Source organism: Pezoporus flaviventris, unplaced genomic scaffold, assembly GCF_033815535.1.
Source record: "Pezoporus flaviventris isolate CSIRO_AGI_PZ_B2104156 unplaced genomic scaffold, CSIRO_AGI_Pfla_v1 ptg000154l, whole genome shotgun sequence".
In the NCBI taxonomy this organism is placed as follows: Eukaryota; Metazoa; Chordata; class Aves; order Psittaciformes; family Psittacidae; genus Pezoporus; species Pezoporus flaviventris.
The window spans coordinates 2120470-2142063 of record NW_026892702.1 but is presented as its reverse complement, the minus strand read 5'-3'; the positions used below and the strand labels follow the sequence as shown (position 1 = coordinate 2142063).

At 49.2% G+C, this 21594-nt stretch overlaps 1 protein-coding gene across 1 annotated transcript; it reads left to right on the top strand.

The window, feature by feature from the left end:
- Window positions 1–107: 107 nt before the first annotated feature.
- Window positions 108–13527, top strand: LOC133283184 (ectonucleoside triphosphate diphosphohydrolase 2-like). Its single transcript, XM_061479724.1, has 9 exons — window positions 108–864; window positions 3065–3182; window positions 4798–4948; window positions 5676–5823; window positions 7054–7281; window positions 8586–8855; window positions 9666–9761; window positions 10661–10795; window positions 11785–13527. The coding sequence occupies exons 1-9, from the start codon at window positions 571–573 to the stop codon at window positions 12013–12015; spliced, it is 1671 nt and encodes a 556-aa protein (XP_061335708.1). The 5' UTR covers window positions 108–570; the 3' UTR covers window positions 12016–13527.
- The last annotated feature ends 8067 nt before the right edge of the window (window positions 13528–21594 follow it).

The window sequence follows — 21594 nt, the reverse complement described above, 5'->3', positions numbered from 1 at the left end:
TTTGTGGCACCAGAAAGTAGAAAGCAGGCACATGGTTTGTAAAGTCTGGGGGTTGGTTATCCTTCACGGAAAGGCTGTGGAAAGGGTGTACAGACACCTATGCTGACACTGACCTTCTGGAGGCAAAGTTTCAAGCACCCCTGCTGTCTCCTACCCACAGCAAAGGCCAAACCAGCCAGAGTATCCTGTAGGTATAAACACAAATGTGCATGGGTTTTCGTGTCCCAAGTGCCACCTGATATGAGGCAGGAGCAGCCTGCAGGAACTGTGCTCTGCCCCAGTCCAGTGCACACATGCTTGTGGAGAAGCACCCCAGGTTCACCCTGGAGCCCTCAGACCTAAGTAAACCCAGCATAAGGAGTTTTCCCACTTCTAATTTTGACAGCTAGCACTGCCAGGAGCAGAATACCAAACACATGAGTTCTGCCTGCTGCCTGCTCATCACACAGCTGAGTTAACCCCACAGGTCTGTTTACCTCAACCCCATCGCCCAGGGCAGTTTCGAGGTTGCACTGATGCCTTTGCACTGGAGCAGGCACGAAGCCATCATTGTATTTACTGTGTGGAGGGATGGAAGGAGAACTGCTTGAGTCATCGCTCCCTGTGGTCCCCGTGGCTTGGGGCTGGGCTGAACCCAGAGCGTGGCCCCAGCTCCGCCTTTCTTCTCTTTTAAAGGTTGTGGAAGTAGCCGCTGTCAGTTCACTGCTCCACTGCTTCCTCTCGTGTCTCTCTGTAGGGAGAAAGCACTTCATGTCTTGGCGTGAACTGCTTCCCCCCTGGCTGGTGATCGTGGCAGGACTGACGGGCATCGTGCTGCTCTGCGTCTCCACTAAAGATGTGCCCTACACCCCTCTCAGGACCAAGGTAAGAGCATCCACCTAAGGGGTGGCCAAACTGGGGTCAGGTGGGACAATAAGCAGAAGACCTTCTCCTTGCCTATGGGGCCACTTCTTAAGGAGAACCTGCTGTTTCCTTGTGCAAGCTGGGCATTTGAACTGGTGTGTTTTGTTGCTTTTTACATTCATTGCACTACTGAGTTATTTACTAGCCTGAAACAAACTGAGGAAGGGACTACAATAAGACTATGAGGACAGATTGGCATACTTTAACATGCTGTAGCTTTTCAAAGTGAAAAAACAAACCAACCCCTTTGGCTGGACTGGGAAATACAAGCTGGATGTGGGCCATGGATCAGCAGAGATGCTCACCACAGGCTGGGGAGCTCATGTCAGAAGCTACCCCAAGAGTCCAGAGGTGTTAGGGGTGGGAAAGAGCTAGATCCCTCTTCAAAGTTGGTAGGAATCTGGGCCTGAACTGCTGCTTCTCTATTAAATATATGTATTATATATATTTTATATGTGTATATCTATCTATCTATCTATATATCTATGTATCTTCCATGCCTTCTCCTCTTCTGTTCTCTCTTGATTTTAACCAAAGAGCCAACCTGTTCTACATGGCAGGGTCAGATCTGCCTGGTGACCAGGGGGTTAATGCCCACCCGCTCTGCCTCTTGATGTACCCGCTGCTGAGGTGGGAGCAGTTGGCACGCTGTGGTTGAATCAACCAGAAGCAGGTTAACCTGTGTGGTTAGAGACACTGCCCCTCCTCCACACTCCTCTAAGGGACAAAACTGGATTTAAAACAAAAAAAAAAAAAACAAACCCTTACTGCTGCGTGCTCTGTCCTTCCCTGGGGCCGAGCTGGGGCAGAAGCGCCATGATCCTTCCTCCTCCCTTGCGCTCCCAGCAGCCTCTCCTTTTGTGAAGGAGGAAGAACCCCAGGTTCCTCTGCCAACACCACCCGTTCCTTCCTCTTCTGCAGCAGCCGACGTGTCCCTATGAGCAATAGGAGCTGTCACTCATGTGGGCAGATGCCAGCAGGCTCAGGCAGGGAGCTCCGTCCTCCTTCCGCATTTCTGCTCCAGCTCCAGTCCCAGGCACTGTGTCTGGTGCAGCTTGGACTCCCAAGGGAAGAGGCAGCCAGCTTGGCTCTGAGGCTGCAGCCATGCTCTGTCTTGTGCTAAAACCCTGCTGATGGTGTCAACATCAAACCTCTCGGGAGGTTTCTCCTCCCACTCAGTCACAGCTACAACTATTTCTGTGCAAGATAACAGCTTAGAACATGTGTGTCATCGTGTGTCCCCCCCCCCCCAGATCTCATGAGTTTCTTCTCCATCTGTGTAAATACCCATTTGTGGTCATGTAATAGTGGGAGGAGAGAAGGAGACCCTAGGATAGCACTAGGGCTATTTTGAGTCTGAGGACGTCCAGAACAGCCACAGAGCTGCACTGCAGGGTACACCAGTGGCCTCTCACTACCCAATCCTCATATATGAGCTGCAGCTCAGCAAAGCTTGGTCAGCAGCAAACAGCCCAGACGCTGGGCTGCAAAGAGACTAAGCAAGCCCTTGGCCTCCCTGCTAGGTAACAGGATGACTGTCAGTGGACAAGGTGTTGAGAAATCCCATGCTCGCTGCTCCTCTTTCCACCAAGATGCTATCTTGGTCTCAGTGGGGCTGCTGCACTGGACAGTGTATGTGCTGGATGGTCCCAGTGTGCTGCAGCTCCTGCCCATGTCACACCATCTCCACAGTGGGGCATCAAGGGGATGTGGGATTCAGGTTCCTCAGAAGTAGGAACAAGCCACAGCCCTCTAATTCCTGCACAAAAGCTGTAGCAAACCAATCCAGCAGCAGCCTGAGTCCCAGAATCAGTCAAAAGCCTGGATACTGCCATCTCCCACTGGTTTAAGACCTGTTTTTCCTGAGCTCCAGGTGGCTAAGCTCAGTGGAAGCCCTCTGCCTGGTTTCAAGAACACAGCACACCACTGTAGTTCTGAAGGATTTCTGGGTGTCTCCACTCCTGCTGCTCCTCATGTATATTCAGAAATGCAGATGGTTCGCTGCAAATCCACATCATCTTCTGGCTTCACCCTTTCTTTGCATGTAAAAAGCTAACTCAGACACTGCAGTGCAGGCCCATGGGTTACCTACACAATGCTACAGTAACAAAGCAGCACACATTCAGTGGTGTTGATCTGGAATGTTTTTGGGGTTTTCCAGTATGGCATTGTTCTGGATGCTGGCCCATCCTGCACCAACCTGTTCATCTACCAGTGGACCACCACCAAGGCAAATAAGACCGGGGTGATCAGAGAATGTAGTTCCTGTCCTGTGCAAGGTAAGGTGTCCGATTCATGCTGGCTGGGCTGTGGGACTGGCTTGGGATGGATAGAAACAGAGATCTGTGCATGGACCATTATTGCGATGTCCTTGGCTCCTCTATCATCAGGCTGTATGCTGAAACAGTGGTGATAGTGAAGCAAAAGCTGCTTATTTCCACCATGAGTCTTCTCAACGTGGGCAGATTTAGCCATACACAGCTGGACATCAACAGCAGGTGACAGTTTCTTTAGCCTGCTGCAGGCACAGAAGCTCAGAGAGGGGACAGGGCTCATCCCCATGTCCATGTGGATCAGTGGCACAGCCAAAGTTGCTGAGCTTCTTACCAAGTGAACAGCAACAGAGACAAACCTGGCTGCAGGGTGACATTTTGCTTCCTCCTGACTGTACTCTGGGCTCTAATGTGTGTAGCTGGTGTAGCTCCGGAGCAACAGAAGTACAAAGACTCCAGCCCCCTATGTAGGGTTTGATAGCACAAGCATGAGTACAGTGTGGGTTTAGGTGTCAAATTTTGGAGAATATTGGGGTCTTCCTCACTAGTTTGAACCAGTTTAGCCCTGCCAATGCCAGCTGATAAGGTTTCATGCAGTAATGCTTGGGGTTTTCCTTCCCTATCTCTGAATCTTGCTCTGATGTTGAAGCCTGATTATAGCAGGATGCTGGGAAACCCTGAACTCCCAGTAGCAGTATGCTGTGGGAGGGCAGCTGCACAGCAAGCAGGGAAGAGGGTTTGTGCCCTTGCAGGCTGTAGGCAATACAAACCATGTAGAGAAGATGCAGTAAGGGCTCCCTGAAACCTTGTACATGTCCCTTGCCTGCTGCCACCTTCACCAGATGGCTTAAAACCAACAACTACAGCTCAGAGCAGCAGTTTGCAGCAGCAGCAATAAGAGGTGCAGGGAGCTCTCTCACCCACATGTGAGAATTCATCCTTTGCCTACACCCTCTACAGCCTTGGAGTAGCTGCAGACAAGCTGCAGCTCAGCCCTACACAGGGCCCAGGAAAGCAAAGCAGGGAGTCACACAGCCAGGAAGATGATGGGCAGAGGATGGGGAAGTGAAGCTCTTTCTGGGTAGTAGTTCAAAGCCAGCATGTAAGACTCCATTGAATCTTGCTGGAAAGACGAGGCAGGGCTTGCACACAGCTTCTGTCTGCGCAGCAACAGCTTCCTCTAGAGCAGAGGTGTCTTGTGGTGGCTCAGAAGCCACCTTTGTCGGCACAAGAGGAAGTGGCTGGAGGAGAGAGGTGACACATCAGCCTCAGCTCTGTCTGCATGGCAGCATGTCCTTTTGCTTATCTTTTACAGTGGCTAAAGCCACATTTTTCCTCTTGTGGCCTCAGCTGCTGAACTGCCCTTTGATTGATAAATGGTCACTTGTAGGACATCTCGGCAGCAGAGCTAGGTTCCTCTCAGTGTGATTTGGGATTTACATGCACGTGTTTCCCTCCCAGTACCATATTTCAGCAGGATGGGTACATGGAGGAACTCCATTCCACCTGTGGCAGGTCCTGACTTTAGCCATGCCCTAGGATAGCAACCTCCTGGGTAACAGCTCTCACACTTCTTCCATGCCTTTCCTTAGAAAATGCCAATTTTATCCCTGGTCCTCAGGTCTGGGAGTCTCCAATTACGCAGATTCTCCTCAGAAAGTCATGGAGAGCCTGCAGCCCTGTTTGACCTGGGCCCAGCAAGAGATCCCAGCAGAGCAGCACAGCCAAACCCCACTCTACCTGGGAGCAACCGCCAGCACGAGGCCATTGAAGTGAGTGAACATTGCAAACCCATCCCCAGCCATCAGCACACGCCATGGGATCAGTCTGTGGCTGCATGCCAGCCTGCCTGCTGTGCAGTGCTCCATCCCTGGCCTGGTAGCCAGGTAAACCTTCCCCAGGTCCTGATGTACCCCAGGGGACTGCGGCTGTGTGTCCACAGTGTCCCCCCAAGCAGCCATGAGGATGACAGTCTTGCTATTGCTACCAGTCTGTGTTGTGTCCTTCACAGCTGTGCTTGGGAAAACACCCATCAGTCTGGAAGTTGAAGTTTATGTGACAGCCCACCTGGGCTTGCAGGGGTGCTTCTTGTCAGCAGCCTGGGAATGGTGGTGGGGAGATCCACCTCATCATACACACTTTTGTGGATCCTGTTCTCAGTTACCTCATTACTGGGACTTTTATCAGCTTTAGACACTGGGGAAAAGTAAAGCCTGGAGGGGACCTGGTCAGGGGAGCAAGGCCACAGGACTCCCTCAGTGGCACAGGGTACAAAGCTCTCAAATGGTGGCACAACTGCTCAAACCACCCCTCTGCTCTTCTCACCCTTAGTGCCATGTGAAGAGAGAGGGAAGCAGCAGCAGGAGTGGGATTGTCATTTTGTCTCCGTGCTGCTACCCAAAGCAGGAGCACAGCAAAAGCCCTGCAGCTATGCCTCCAATACAGGTTGCTCCTGCAGGGTCCTGCAGCAACAAATGTGCCTTTTTCTTTTCTGTTTAGCCTCACCCATCCCATCCTCTCTGATGGTCTCCTTGCAGCCCTGAAGTCATCTCCTTTCAAGTTTCAGGGGGCACAAATCCTGTCCAGTCCAGAAAAGGAAGCATTCAATTGGGTTGCTGTTAACTATGTCCTGGAGAACTTCTTCAAGGTAAAGGACAATCCTACCTGGGGAGTAGAGAACTGAACAACTCCCATTAGCAAACAGCCATACAGACATGTATGTACGTTGAAATCCTGTAGCTTAAACAATGCTTAAGCACAACTTGCACTGCCTTTCAGAGGAGGAAGGTTATATCCAGCACCAGCTGGTTGGGGGACAGAGTATGAGATGGTTATAACTAGGATGAAGGACTAAAGCTCTAATATAGCTTGTCATGGTCATACTCACACAGTTGCCCTAACAGACGTGAGACTTCCTGGACAACACATCCCATGCTTGCATAACCTGGCCCTGGGGTGTCAGTAACAACTCCACTGCTCCAAGTCCCTGCAGCTCTAGCTCAGCACCACTGTCAAACAGGCATTGCTGCTGTTTGTGGCATTGCCCCTGGAGACCAGCAGTCCCACAGGATATCCTGTGGATGGTGGACAGAGAAGCAGTCTTTTGCTGCCAAAGCAAAAGCCTCTTATGGAGATGCCAGTGAGAGTAAATCTGAGTGTCCCCAGCACAGGGGACTGGTCAGTATTCAGAAGGCACACTAAACAGAAAGAATACACAGGAGTTTCCTTGCTGTCCCCTCAAGCCAAAGCCTTTGAGTTCTTCTTAAGAACTCAAAGGGCAGGAGAAAGGCAGGTTAGGCCAAGTGATTCCACATCAGCAAAGTGAAAGGCAGTTCTGATTACCAGCAGCAAGCATGCACTGGTTAGGGAATTGCTAGCAAATTCCAGCACAGCCTCCCCCAGCCAGGGCAGAGCATTTCCACCCATGTAAACCTGCCTGCCTGCACTGCTAACTTCAGCATCCCCAAAATCAGTTCTGCAAGACTGCAGGAGATGAAACATCAGGGCTCATCTGACAGCAGGGTCACTTTAGTACCAAGGCAGCACTTGAAGCCCATACCTTCCCACCTAGAAACCTCCTTTCCACCACCCTCTCTTCTTTCCCCTGCTCCTACCTGCCAAGACCACTGCTTGCTGAGCCCCGTTTGCTCTCACTGGCTGTGGGGAGCTCTCAGTGCAGATGGCAGTGCTTGTTCAATGGCTCCTCTGTTCCCTGCCAAGCCACCACTTCAGCATCCTTATATCCTGTGGGCAAAACAAGAAGTTGGGCTGTACTGCACCAAAGAGCTTTCTCTCTCTGTGCACTAATGCTTGCACTGTGACTGCGACCAGATGCAGATGTTTTAAGAACTGACCTCTCTGGTTCCTTTTGGGTCAGTACGACTGGCGAGGACAGTTGGTCCCCTCCGGGAAGGGGATGGCAGGAGTCCTGTTGGTGGGAGGAACCTCAGCACTGCTCACTGCCAAGGTAGAAGAGGAGAACCAGGCACCTACAGAGGAGGTGAAGCTGCAGCTGTATGGTCAGACACACAGAGTGTACACTCATCACTGCCCCTGCCACGGCACAGCCCAGCTCCGCAGCAGGCTACTCGCTCTGCTCATTCAAGTGAGTATCAACAGAGGGTGTTTGCAGGGTTCCTGACTACAACAGTACTATACAAAAGTTGCACAAGGTGTAGCTTCTAACAGGCAAAATGTCAATCACTGTCTTTAACACAGGGAATTTGCATATACTTTAAAAAAGCCAAATGCATTGGTAGAACATACTCCCTATGCCTGAATCAATGCCCTCCAAGCAGACACACAGGCACCCATTCAGGGGTTTCCTACTTGCAGGCTCTATTTGGCTTCTTTCTTAATACACATGAGCACAAAACTGCTCTCCAGAGGTGCTAAGATCACCTTCAGGGTGAAGAACAGCAGCACCCAGGAACCAACGGGGACCTTCCATTTGGGGTATTTCCTTTGCTGACTTAAACCCTGAAGCATCTTTAAAAGAGCACTATTTCACCTGGAAAACATACAGGTCCTTTGGTTCTTCCAAACTTTATTATACTTGGCAGGAGGCAGGATCTGATGTAAAGTCAGGAATCACCTTAGTCTCCACCAAACCTGGTTTTTTTTTGTCAGAAATAAACTACCTGCTGCCCATCCACTTGTCCCCTTCTAAACCACACCTCTTATATGAGACCTGAATGTCCTACATAGAGACCCACTTCACCACAGTTATATTGAGAATTCCTAGAGATCCCAGACTGGTTTGTGTTGGTAGGGACCTTAAAGCTCATCCAGCTCCAACCCCTGCCATAGGCAGGGACACCTTCCACTAGAGCAGCTTGCTCCAAGCCCCTGTGTCCAACCTGGCCTTGAACACTGCCAGGGATGGGGCAGCCACAGCTTCTCTGGGCACCCTGTGCCAGCGCCTCAGCACCCTCACAGGGAAGAGCTTCTGCCTAAGAGCTCATCTCAGTCTCCCCTCTGGCAGGTTAAAGCCATTCCCCTTATCTCCTGATAAGAAACACTGGTTCTTGAGGTGTTGAGCCATCTGGATGGTGGACCTGAACAGCATCTTTCTTGCAACTAGAAAGAGTACAGGATCCATTGAAACTGTATTTCTGGTTTAAGGGAGAGCAGGTAGCACTGGGACTCCTCAGCCTCCCATAGCAGGCCCAGTCATTGCAGCTTGCCTGGACCCTGCGGGAGCTGGGAGGCTGCTGCATTGGTCTGGGACTTCCAGCTGAGTGCCTGAGACAAGGTTTGCAAACATTTGCAGCCTGTTTGCTCATTACAATACCCTGGTGGCAGAGGAAAACCATTCTTCACTCTGTCCCATTTTGTCTTCCTTCGTGAAGCCCTGGGATGCCAGCCCGTTCCCTTGCTGCCTCTGTCCTTGTTTTATTCTGCCTCTAGGATCAGAGAGGGGCTAAAACTGTGTTTAATCCTTGCTGGCCCATCTCCTACTCCCGGGAAGTGCAGTGGCAATCGGTGCATGCTGGGCCTTGTGCTGTCAGTGAGGACACATCAGACATCTCTGGCCCTGAGGTCTTCAATATCACCGGCTCCAGCAATCCCACCGCCTGCATGAGACTCATGCAGAGCCTGCTCAACTCTTCCTCTTCCTGCAACTTCTTCAAGCATTCCCTCAGCGGAGTCTTCAAGCCTCTCCGGACCAGGTTTCTGGTGAGTTCTCATCTACACTGGGGTAGGCAACTGGTGTGGAGAATCCATGCCATGGGACCAGTTTGATCATTAAGAAGTACAGTGGGAGTTGCCACACCGTGCCCTCTGCTTTGGGTAATGCTCTACAGGTGCTCTCCTGCCCTCTCCTCCTCATTGACACACAGCTGGTCAAATATGGACCACAGGCTTCCTACCAGTGACTGTGACAGGGCTTTGCTCATCCATGTCTCAGCAGTGCTTGCTGCAAGACAAATGCTGGGGCTCCACAGAGCCAGCCGCAATAGAACAGCCAAGAGTCTCCTGCTGAGCAGGTCTGCTCACATGAAGTCTGTGGTGAAGCTGAAGATCTTCTGTCACTTCCTCAGCAAACATTTGGGCACGTTCCACCACAAGCATCCTTGTATCTGAGACCCTGGATCTAGCGTCCAAAGTCATTGGGTTGTTAAGTCAGGACTAGCTCAAGATCCCAGGACAATCCGAGTGCATTTCAAGGAAGGAATTACAAACATTTCCTCAGCTTCCTGCTCCTGAGAGCCTCCCATGGACACAGTGCCAAGGAGCAGAAGGACTAGTCTACTTATCCAGGCAGGGCACAAAAGCTAGAAACAGTCCTGTGTCTATCTCCAGAGAGTAACAGGTCTGCTTGTCCTCCTTGCACACATCAGAAACACCATAACCACCAATACAGGCACATGGAGAGGGCACCCTGGCCACACACCCCACGGCTACTGCCACTTTCTTTCCTATAGGCACTGTATGTGATGTGAGGATGCAAAATGCAGTGTGACCTGATGATTATTTCTGTTGCAGGTGATTTCTGAGGCCATGGACTTCATGAGAGAAACCGTGCCCTCTCCTGACTTGGGTCAGGCAGTCAACAGGCTTTGTGGGATGTCCATCAATGAGGTAACTGGAATAACTCAGTGTGCAAGGAGAGTGCAAAGCAAGGAACAGGCTGTTGTAAAACCCCATAGGGCTCAGACTGACAGAGCTTAATTGACTGGCTCCCTCAAGGAAAAACCTGGATTTTCCTGTTTGCTGTTTACATTCACTTTGAGGAAACAGGCTCCCCTTATTTTCTTTCAAATCCCAGCTGCTGGTAACGCCTGGACTGAGTTAAATGAAAAGCCACAAGTAGCTTTTGCTGCATATTAAGGAGTAAACAGGAAGGCTGTCTACTCACTCCTGCACATCACCCTTCTCTCCTTAAGCACAAGGAACATTCACTCAAATGCCAGCAGCTTTCCCATTTCACCTAGGTCCATGCAGGCCAAGCCAGGGAGAAGTTGCAAGTTCTCTCCCTCAGTTTATGGCTTAGAGGTCACACTCATTTGTGCCTACACTGACCAGCATCCACAGTAACATTCAAACTGGACAGTTTGCTAATGGGGTAGCAAAGCTGTTTCTTAGAACTTTCTCTTCTGGACAGAAGAAACAGATCTTGTTCATGTTCCTGCTGAGAGAAAGGCTGCAGCATTAGCTCAACCTAATTAGAGAGCAGATGATCATACCAAGCAGTGCACCTGCAAGGCAACTGCAGGAGACCTGCCTGCCACCCTTGCTGCTCTTGAACTGCCTGGGCTTTAATAAGATGGGAACAAAGGCACATAGAGATGACACCAGTTCCCAGACTGCATTCCAGAAGGTGCAGGAAACATGGTTTCAGTCTGCACAGGACACAAAGCCTTCCTGCAGTCCCACAGGTCACCCCAGAGCAGGAAAGGAGAGGTTATAGCAGGGCTGAAATTCTGCTACTGAATATTTGCTTTATTTTTTTCCTCATCTTCTTTTGGAAATGACACCAGCTGCTGAAGGAGTCCCAGACAAGCCTGGATACACTTGCAGATTACTGCCTTGTGTCTGCCTTCATCTTTCACCTCAGTACAAAGGGATACACCTTTGACTTCAATGGGTCTGTCTGGACTTCATTCCAGAAGAAGGTCAGTTACCTACAGTGTGTACTTCCAGTTACAAGGGAGGGGCGTTTTCAGCAAAGCCAACCTGTCCCCATTCCTGCAAGCCCAAACCAGCCAGGTTTCTCCAGCAAGATGCTTTTGCAAAATAAATTCATAACTGTGATAAGCAAGAAAGACAGTGACAGAAAGCTAGAGATTGCACTGTCCTCTCTGAAAAACAGATGGGTCAAAACCCTACCTGGAGCAGTGTTATCCTTTAGAGCTTGTATCCAACAGGCAGACATTGCTTGAGTGACACTTTATGCTAAGGACAAGCTGCTGATATTTTCTGAGCCAAAAGATGTTGCCCTACCTCTTTATACCAGTGAGGCTTTATAACTGGATTACAAGGTATGAAATTGCTTCAGGATCTGGAGCCCCCAAGAAAAGGAGGATTGGATTCAGGTTCTCCCCTTCACAAATGAAAAGAAAGCCTATTCCCAGACCCTGTCACAACTCACCAGTAAAGCACAGTCCCAGTGAGCAGGGCTGCAGCAGTGACAGCAGTTCAGTCAGCCATCACGCTAAGGCAAGGTAAGGAGGTAGGACCAGGGCACATCCAGGGAGCCCAGTCTGGGAAGCCTGTAACATAGGTCTGAGGTGGCAACCAGGCAACAGGGCCAGAGACAGAACTAAAGACTTAAGATCCACCTGGGAAAACCAGATAGCAAGAAGCAAAGGAACAGCACACACCTACAGCCTAGCTCAGGGAAGAAGGGGCTGCCCAGGCCAGAGCTTAAATGGAGCTCCCAGGCCCACGGGCAGAGGCAGGGGGGCAGAAGTGTCAGGTGAGGCTGGTTGGGGCAATGAAGGCCTGTTAGTTCACTCAGGGCACCGGGAGTGCGATTGCCTCTCATTTCAAACCTTGGATCAATCTCAAATAAAGTATATGAGGCCTTAGGCCTGTGCACAGAAATACAGTTGAGGTCCAGAGTGTCTCCTCTTCTCACCTCTCCTCCTTTTTCTTTCAATAGATGGGTGATAGATCCTCTGGCTGGAGTCTGGGATACCTGCTGAGTCTGACCAACACTATCCCCCAGGACAGCCCGAGCTTTCTCAAGGGGATTGAACCGGGGGTCTGGTCTTTGCTCCTCATCCTCTTTGTCGTGCTGCTCACTGGCTCTTTCATGCGCATCTCATACCGAGTGATGGTGAAGGAGAACAGCTTCAGTAACAGGAACAGCAGGGTCTTTGATGACATCTGACCGTTACTCTGGGACTCAATAATTCTGCCAGAGGGCAGTTCATAGGGCACATACAGAAACCACACCACTGTAAGTCACTGGAGGATGCAAGTGATTTTCCTGCAGGACTCCCAGAGCCTCAGTGCCTTACTTCAACTTGCTAGCACTTGCACTGCCATACTTTGAGACAATGGATCCTGCTCTACAGGAAACTTGTGATTCCTGGTGGATGGCAAGCTGTTCGTTATCCAAATGAGGCAGCCTGCACTGATCTTGCTTGGGCTGCAACTGGGATTACTCATGTCAATGTAATGGAATGATGCCTCTGGGCAGTCAGGCCCTGAGCTAATACAGACTTAATACTGAATAACACTGTCAAATCAGGAGAGGACGTGTCTGAAGAAAGTGCTGTGTCCTCTTCTGTGGCAAGAGAGACACCACCTGCAGTACTGCCACCAGCAAAGACTGGAACAGCATTAAATACAGTCAGAACACAACAGGCAACTTGCTCCCACATTCTAGAGAAAAAGCAGGGGTTTTCTGCCTGCCTCTACTGATTGTCTTTGCTCTATCTCAGTGATGGTATCTATGTGGCCCTTCAAGAACTCTCCAAAAGCAAAGCTTTTTACACTTGGCCTCTACAAAATGCACAGAGCATCGAAGGAAAAACAAAGGGCAGCTGAGTTCCAGTCTCTTGGCTGAGTCGTGGCAACTCAGGGTTAACACTGTCTATTTAAAATCTTTAACCAGGACTTGGAATTAGATGATCTTTAAAGTCCCTTCCAACCCAAACCATTCTATGACTTGAATTAACACATTTAATTTCACATCTGCTAAAACAAGGTGCAGGGGAGGCTGAGGATCACCAGTCTGGTCATTTGCACTGAACTGCTTGACTCTGAAAGGGCAGTAGCTCATCTAACACTGTCCCTCAGACAGGAGCAGACCCAAGAAGACCTTTCCTAATTGACTTTCATATTAGTCTGTGACTAGATATACTTTATAATCCAACACTCCAGTTTCCTCTGGGCATTGGCAGTCATTCCAAGATGCCCTGCTTGTCTAAGAGCTGAGGCACTGTATAAACTCTGTGTTATTGTGAAGAAAGGGATCAATTCAGACAAACACTGTCCTTTGACTAAAGCACTCAGAGTTCACCTCTGCTTCAAAGCAACAAACAGGCTGCTAAAAGCCCAAAGGACAAGTGTCTCCAGCTCTTTTCAGACCACTTGAAAGAGAAATTTAAATGCTCACAGATATAATGATGTGCCTGGCAGGATTTTTAAAGCTACCATGGAACCCAAATCCTTTCAAATCTGATTATTAATTCTTTGTGCTCCCAACTCATATACATGGACACCCCCATAATATTGGGGCATTCATAAATTTTCAGGCCATTAATGAAGGTTTGGAACCTGTCAGTCAAGTTTGGAGGGGTGTGGAAAGAGATTTAAATGAACTTCATATTCATTTCTTGGAGTTGCACATTAGATATTTTTAATTACATCATGGTATTAAAGATGTTTTAATAGACTGTCTGTGTTATTCTTGGCAAGAGATCACAGGGGGGTGTTATTGTGCATACAGCATGTCCCAGTGAGGAGGATGGGGGGTGCTGGGTTTGCCTCTGTTTACTTCAGAGCTGTTTTACTGTGTACTTTCGGGGTACACAATGAGATACCCTGAAGGCACTTTCTCCCCAGTGGAAGGCAGACAGAAAATGACTTCAGATAACCTGGCTGCTGGTATTCAGTTGATGAAAGACATGTCTACATCTTTGATGTGTTCTTTGCTCCAACCATCTGAAGAAGGTAGGAGGGATTCAGGCAAGCCTGCATAGGAAAACAAAAGAGGTTATCAGGGAATCAGTGATACCAGGAAAATCCCTGAGACTTCATTTGTCCCGTATATGGAAATGCAATTCTTAACAGAGCTCTGGCTCTGTGACCTGTCAGCACACAGGAGAACTGTGGGATTCCCTGTGGAGATGTGCAACCTGCCCAAGAGGAATCCTACCACTGTCAGGAATGGAAATAAGCCAGTGAGATGCCAGGAACCCCAGGACTGGGTGTTCTGGCCTGCTCAGTCATTACAACTTCTTGACTTTGGATACTAGATCACAGGCTCCAAGAGAAAAGGACACTGGCTGCAACTTCCCCAAGCCCTTGTTTAGAAGCTTTGGGTCTTCCATGTAGATAATAAGTGAGCAATTAGACAAGAAGCTCAGCATGTCCTCCAACACTTTAGTTTTGCCTGTACTGAGCCCTGTCCTGAGCTCTACTGAGCGATGGCACGTACAGATGCCTAACTGGACCCATTAAATGCATGATACTTGAGGCACCATTTGACACTGAGTGCACTGCAGTGCAAAGACAACCCACAACCACTTGATTTCAAGCAGATCTTAAAGTCTTGACCTAAAAGCTGCTGTTCTCACCAAATGCACAGTGAGATGTTTCAATGGCTGAAGTTCTTTCCTCGGTTGTTCACACACTGCAGGTGGCAGCTCCGCTCTCTCCTTTCCCACCTCTCCTTCCAGATACCAACACTACTGCCTCCTCCAGCAGGCAGGTCATGGGGACAGGCAGGGGCAGGAGTTCTCATGTAATGATTGTGCTGCCCACCTCGAGCTGCAGCCCCCAGCATAAGGGCTCCCAGTGCACTGGGCTTGGGCTGGGCAGTCTTGATGGTGCATATCATTCTCTTCCTATCTGGCAGAAGAAAACCCACTTACAGATGTATTTAGCAGACTATGAGCTAGATTGGTATTTTTAAATCCCTGAAGTGTGTTTTTAGTCATAAAAAGGCAAAATAGAACCCAAAATTGGGAACCCTTGAGAAGAATGGAAACTAAGAAAAGATATTCCTTTCTCCCAGCTCTCTATGGAAGCAGATTCTTCATGTTAGCACTATGTAGCTTTGCAGAATTAACCCCCAGATTACCTGGACAGAGAAGACCTACTTAAAATGAGATTCTAGATTAACTCACTGACTTTGAAATGAAGATGCTTGAGCCCTTTGGTAACAATGCAATTGTGGAAATGCTTATTAATGAGGATTTTCTATCTGTCCATAAATTCTTTATGTTTATGCATAGCTGCCTCGCTACCCCCTCAGGCTGAACCATTGGAGAGCTCTTCTGGCAAATAATGTTTGCTCATGTGTAATTGCAGTTCTCCTGCTGTTGACAAGTACCAATAAGAAGGAATCAAAAGCATTAGATATAAAAAATGACACCAGAAAAGCCCTTTGACTATTTTAGCTCCAGAAACACACTAGGTTATGTGACATGCTGCTGGCTACAGCAGCCTAAATTTCATTTAGGCATGTTTGGAGTATATTAGGTCCTGTCTTTCTTCCAGCTTGTACCATTTCCAAAGCATCATGGATTCCCAAAAGTACATCCCCTGGGTTGTTTCAATGAATTCTCATGAAAGCTGAGAGAAATAATGGTTTATTGCCTGCAGTCCTGTTCTGCAGTACAGAATTCACCACTTTGCTTTTTGAGTATAGGTATTTCACAGGATGCTTACAGATGGATTAGTTCACCAGGATTTCACAGGGCTGGAATCTCTACCCAGTGCTGTCACAGACCTCCTGGATTATCTTGGTGAGTGATGAGAAGGTCATTCACGCTTCAAGGACTCTTCCAAAACTTGCCACACGGCTGAGCTCCAGCTTTCCATTAGTAACGCAGTGACTGTAACTCTTCCTCTCCCTGAGATGTGGAGATATCCAGTTCAGTAGTTAAGCGAAGGCCTCTGGAATAGCAAGGGCAGAAATGATGTATAGCACCAGGAACTGCACTCAGTTTAGTTAGAACAATAATGAAATAACTTAAAATCCACAACCACTGGTGGAGCAAATCCAGAATAGGAAAGGAATGGAATCATAGAATCACTTAGGTTGGAAAAGACTTCAGAAAAGATCATCAGATCTAACCATAGAACACCTTTTGGAATGGCTGGATTAGAGACTGATCAGAACATTTCATTTTGTTACTATACCATAACTATGATCATGTATCTGGGTATCTTCCAGAGAAGTAGGAAGCCATATGATGTTTATATGCTACCTCATGGACTGTCACTCCTACTTCAAGAACTAATTCAGAACACACCAAAGCAGATGGAAATGCTATCAGAACAAACCCAGATGAATACTGGGGTCAGTAAAACCCCAATTTTGCCACATATCTCCTAATGTAAAAGTCCTTTCATAAGGGTGGTGAGGCGCTGACAAGGGCCTGTAGGAACAGGACAAGGGGGAATGGCTTTAAGCTGCCAGAGGGGAGACTGAGATGAGCTCTTAGGCAGAAGTTCTTCCCTGTGAGGGTGCTGAGGCGCTGGCACAGGGTGCCCAGAGAAGCTGTGGCTGCCCCATCCCCTGGCAGTGTTCGAGGTCAGATTGGACACAGGGGCTTGGAGCAAGCTGCTCTAGTGGAAGGTGTCCCTGCCTGTGGCAGGGGTTGATACTGGATGAGTTTTAAAGTCCCTTCCAACCCAAACCAGGCTGGGATTCTGTGATAATCCATCAAAGCCAGGCAAGTTAAAGTTTTGCACAGTGGAAACCCGGCATAAGAAGTGTCTTTGACCTGTTTTTCACCATGCTCTCGATACGAGAGAGTCAGAGCCTCGCTGCAGTAGATGCTTTTAGATCCCTGATCAAGTGAGATCAACACAGAACGTTGAGCTGTTGCTCCCCTGAGCGTGTAATGACAGGGACTAGTCACAAGAGGGAGAACGGCAGAATAGCGCCTTAAGCTTCAGGAAATCTCCAACGCAGCGAGTAGCTGGTCCCACCACAAATGAAAATGAGCAAGCAGGCGTGTCTGGAGACTTGTCAAGGAGACTTCTGATGCGGACACAGATGAAAGACACATTGTAGCATGGAAGCTGTCTACGTGTAGGATGTGAGAGCAGCACTGATCAGTGATTTAAGAAGCCACAGCATTAGTGGAAGGCAGCCTCTGTGCAGGGAGGTAGGCACTAGCATGGAGTGTGGATGAAAACTTTTCTGGAAGCAAGAGGGAGAAAGAATAATCCCCAATAGAGAGAGAGGACTGTGTTGGGAATGAAGAAGAGGGGGGTTGAGATAGAAAGGAATGATAAAATCAACTCTTGTGTGAAGGAAAGCTTATTTTTGCTCACAGCAGGGGGGTGTCACCATATGTGCACCTCACGATGGAATTAGTCACCACTTCTTGGTGGAAATTCTCCAGAGGAATAGATCTCCTGAGTGAAAGAAGGTGCTGCCTCTAGGGCTCATCACCGACCACAGCCACAGAGCTGTGGGACTGAGTGAAGGAAACTCTATGCGAACAGTGTTCAAAGTTCACTGGATTTAATCATAAAGGAGACGTAAACTGCTGATTAATGCTGACCCTTATGTCAAGTACAAGCTGGTTTAGTATTACCTCCCGTTCCATGGTAATCATTGACAGTGGTTACGACTCTCTTGAGTGCAAGCTTTGAAGTGACAGGCTCATAGCCACCTTCTGACCTGAGGAGCTCAGTGGAAACCATCAAACCAAATGGAATGAGTTCTTCTTCTACACAGGGTGTGGTTAAACCATGGGCCTCATCGTGACAGGAGGTTGTTTATGCCAACAGTTTACATGGCTGTAATAGGTGATTAGATAAATTCATAATAATCCTTTGGGGGTATTAAACAAAAGTTACTTGCTTGTGGCTAAAGAATTGCCTGAACAACCTGCCACATCCATACGTGTTTGCCCTGTTCTTTGGCAACTGCTGCTAATCGCTGGAGACAAGACTGTCCCAGAGGGACTTGTGGCTCATTCCCCTTCAGCTGCTCCTACTTTTCCCAAGCAGGAATCCACCCACTGCACCTCTCACCCATCACTCTCTGGAAGCAGTCCCTCACCTTCAACAACCTCGCTCTTTTGAGAGCAATAGTTTCTAGAAATGAAGTACTGTTTATCCTTAGAAGTAACAATCAGAAAGACTGGAATGACAAAAGGTCTGCACCTACCCAGGTCATAAGTGTTGTCATAAACCTGGGACGACTCCAACACCATAAGCTCTTCCATTCTGGAGGCAGGCTTCTACTCACATACACTCTGCAGTGTCCCTCTCAAACTCAGGGCTTCAGATTTTACCTGTATAAACAGAATTAGTTCTGTGACTTCTGTTTGGGCTCCTGCCAGCCCCAGGTACTAGGCTGAGCTTAGACCAGGATACTTATTCAGAGGCACAGACTGCTATCATGCTGGGTAAGCATCAAGAGAAGGATCACAGCCATTGTCTGCTTGCCTGCTGAGAGGAGGGATCCTCTCTGTATGCTCCATGCAATGGTTCAGTAAAAGGAGAATGCAATACTCAAAAGTATCTCCCCACTATGCTCAAAACAACTGTATTTGCAGTAAAATCTGTTTCCATGCTGACAGCAGTAAAGAGTTTAAAAAAATCAACAAAACAATAAGTTAAAAAAGAACTAATATATAGTTCAACAAAACAGAAATGCAATTTCCATCTTAGTTTTACCTCCACTACCATGCCTTTTGCTGGATTATACCCAGGAACTTTGGCCGTGTAATACTCATCCCTAGCATTTTCTAGTATCCCAGCCATTACCTGATACAGTGAACTTCCAGCTGGGAAATTCAGATGCACCTGAATGAGGTAAAACCTTCTTGCACTTGCAGCAGGGTTTGAGGAGAGCTCTCAAAGGATCAAATACCAGCTAAAAGCAATGAAAACACAATGTGGGAGCCACATACTTTCCCATATGGGTAGGATTCTTCTCTCCTCTGCTACCCCAACTGCTTTCCAACCATAGCTGGCAATGTGCAGCAGTGCCTCTAAAACCAAAGAGAACCAGGAATGCACTTCAGCATTGAGCTCAGGCAGGACCATGGAATGCTCTTTTTTGATCCCCAGATTTGCCCAGTTGTCAATGTTTCATACAGAGCTTTGCCTCTCAAGGAATGCTTCATGTGAGACAAGGTCCTGGCAGAAACCTGCCTTGTTATTCCCTAGCTCACCTACGGCTACACACTAATCCGGTTGCTGGGTTGCCACAGCATTAGAAGTCACAGGGTAAGACAGTCACAGCTCCAGCAGCTCTCCATGGAGATTCCTGGCAGTTTGGCTGTGTTCCTCCTCACAGAGAGCTCAGAACTGGCATTTCACTTCCATTTTAAAAAACGCAAAAGTATTTAAAATAGAATAGTCATTTCCTGTGGATCTGCGTGTAGCCAAGAACACAAGAACACAAGTACTCACTGACTGGTGTGGAATTAGCAAAAGGAAATGTTGCACAAATAATGTGAAATGCCTCCTAACCCATCGGTCTGCAGGTGCTGCATCTCCCAGGGAAACCTCTGGAGGCTGGACCACAGGAGCAAAGTTTGAGGGTACATCCCCTGCTCTGCTGGCTGTGATCCTGCCACCCTTTTGGAGATAGATACTGGAAGTCTTAACTGGGCAGAGTATTTCCACTCTTTTGCTGCCACTGGGAATGCTGGGGGTGGCAACCATGTCTCACTACACATTACAGAGCAGCTGCCCTAATATTAAAAGCAGAGCAGGCTGAAGCACAAGCAGTGAGAAGCATTGGCTATAAAGGTTCCCAACGTCTAATAAATTAAGGAAGCAGATCCTTGTCACTGCTGCACAGTCGTGTGCTTGCTGGCCCTGGCTGAAAAAAGCAACAAACCACAACTGTACCTGCATTAACTGCAGCAGCGCTTGTACTAGCAAACCTCCAGCCAGCCCTGCAGTGGTTCTCCCTGCTCCATTCTGGGAATGGTTTTCCATGAGCACAGGAGCTGGCTAATGCTGTTCTGAGTATGTCTCGATGAGAATTTTTGCTGAGTGTGCTTTCCTAGACAGCAAAACACAAACAAGATGTTCCACAGTCTCTTTGTAATTAGGAATAAGCCAGAATTCCTTTTTAATGTTACTCTGAAGGGATGGCGTTGCATCCTGGAGGAAAAGCTGTCTTTACTGAATGATTACAGCCTTGTATGAAATCTTCAGCAAGTCTGATCCAGATTCATCCTGGCTGCCTTTGGTACCTCAGAGATACTGAGATTTTGGATTTGGTCATTTTAAGCACCTTTACAGAGAGCAGAAAGGTGGTGTTAAGAGTGCTATGCAGAGCTGGAATGGGCACAGCCATCCCTTTCCGCTGACTCTGGTATGAGCACAGCCCCGAGTTAGCTTTTGAAATCAATGTCTATAATTAGGTGGGATAAATCTGGACCCTAAAGCCTGTGCATTACTCAGCTATCTCAAACCAAACTGCATAAACCTCCTGCATTCTGGCTTCCAATGTGGGGGATGAGCCATGTACGTGTCTGGCCAGGGTCCTCTCAGGTCACTCCTGATGCTCTGGGGCTCCTCCCAGGGTCTTGGGGGCTGCTCCAAGTGCTCCTGGGTTCCTTCCAGCATCTCTGCGGGGGAAGATGTTATTTACATGCCAAAAGTAGCAATCACCATAACCTTTGTACTAAGCCAGCTATTTGATCTCCAGCAAGAGCCTTCACAGGGCTATTCTGCCCACCTCACAGAAGCAGCTGGACTCTGTTCTCCAAGCACAGACCATGGTGTGTGCACAAGCCTTAAAGTACCTCTGTCTGGTAGGAATGACACAGAGTGCCAGCCCCATGTGTTCTGTGTAGAGAGAATCGAGGTCATCTGCTGCTCCCGCCTCAGTCCACTCCCACATCAAGGCAACAGTCTGAGCCCAGCCAGGCTTGAAGAACTCAATTAGAGGCCACTTTCAAGTTTTAGGTGCATTATGGAACAAGAAGAGGTGCCAGGACTTGCAGACATCACTGTCATCCTAACGAGCACGTATAATCATAAATGGCTCTGCTAAAACAACCACCAAAGTACGCTCAGCAGAAGCTGCGACCAACACAGGAACTGCCCATGCAAGAGCGCGCTACCGAAGGTGGATGGTAGAAGGTGAACAGCGCGGCGAGGGTGGTGTTTATCCAGACTGGTATGCTCGGCTGCCGGGCTGCCGGGCTGCCATAGGAGCAGCCGCTCAGGACTGAGCAGCCACCTCACGGGGCACGGCTGTGCTCAGCACCGGCCCGAGAGCGGGCTCCATGCCCGGCACTCCCCGCCTCACAGCGGCGCGGGCCGCCCGCCACAGACCGCCGAGCGGCGCGGTTGCCATAACAACAGCCGCCGGCCCCCGCCGCCTCAGGCGGCTGCGCGCCAGAAAGTGCTAGAAAGGCGCTGCAGCCCGCGCATGCGCAAGCGGGTGCGCTCCCCACCTCCGTCTCCGCCGCAGCGCTCCGGGGGTAACGGAGGGCGGCGGGGACGGGTTGGGAGAGGGGAGCTCTCCCGGAGGAGCGGTGGTGGCGGGAGGCAGCGGCGTGCCCGTGACCCGCGGGGGAACGGCGGGCTGAGGTTTCCCTGGAAACCGCCCTCTCCCGCAGTGAGGAGGAGCTGCCGCCTACGCTGCGCAAAGTGCGCACCCGGCTTCGGGAATGGGCGGCTGCGCGAGCCACCGCCCAGCGCCCGCTGCGGAGTCATTGCGACGGTTACTAGGACACTTCGTGCTCAGCCAATCGGCTGGCGTTAGCTCATCCCGGGGGCCGGCAGCCAATCACGTTCGACA

Coding starts and splice junctions, on each gene's coding strand:
- LOC133283184 (XM_061479724.1), top strand. CDS start 571: ATGGAAGGAGAACTGCTTGAGTCATCGCTCCCTGTGGTCCCCGTGGCT. Junction 865..3,064: donor ACACCCCTCTCAGGACCAAG/GTAAGAGCATCC, acceptor GGGGTTTTCCAG/TATGGCATTGTTCTGGATGC. Junction 4,949..5,675: donor GCCAGCACGAGGCCATTGAA/GTGAGTGAACAT, acceptor TTTTCTGTTTAG/CCTCACCCATCCCATCCTCT.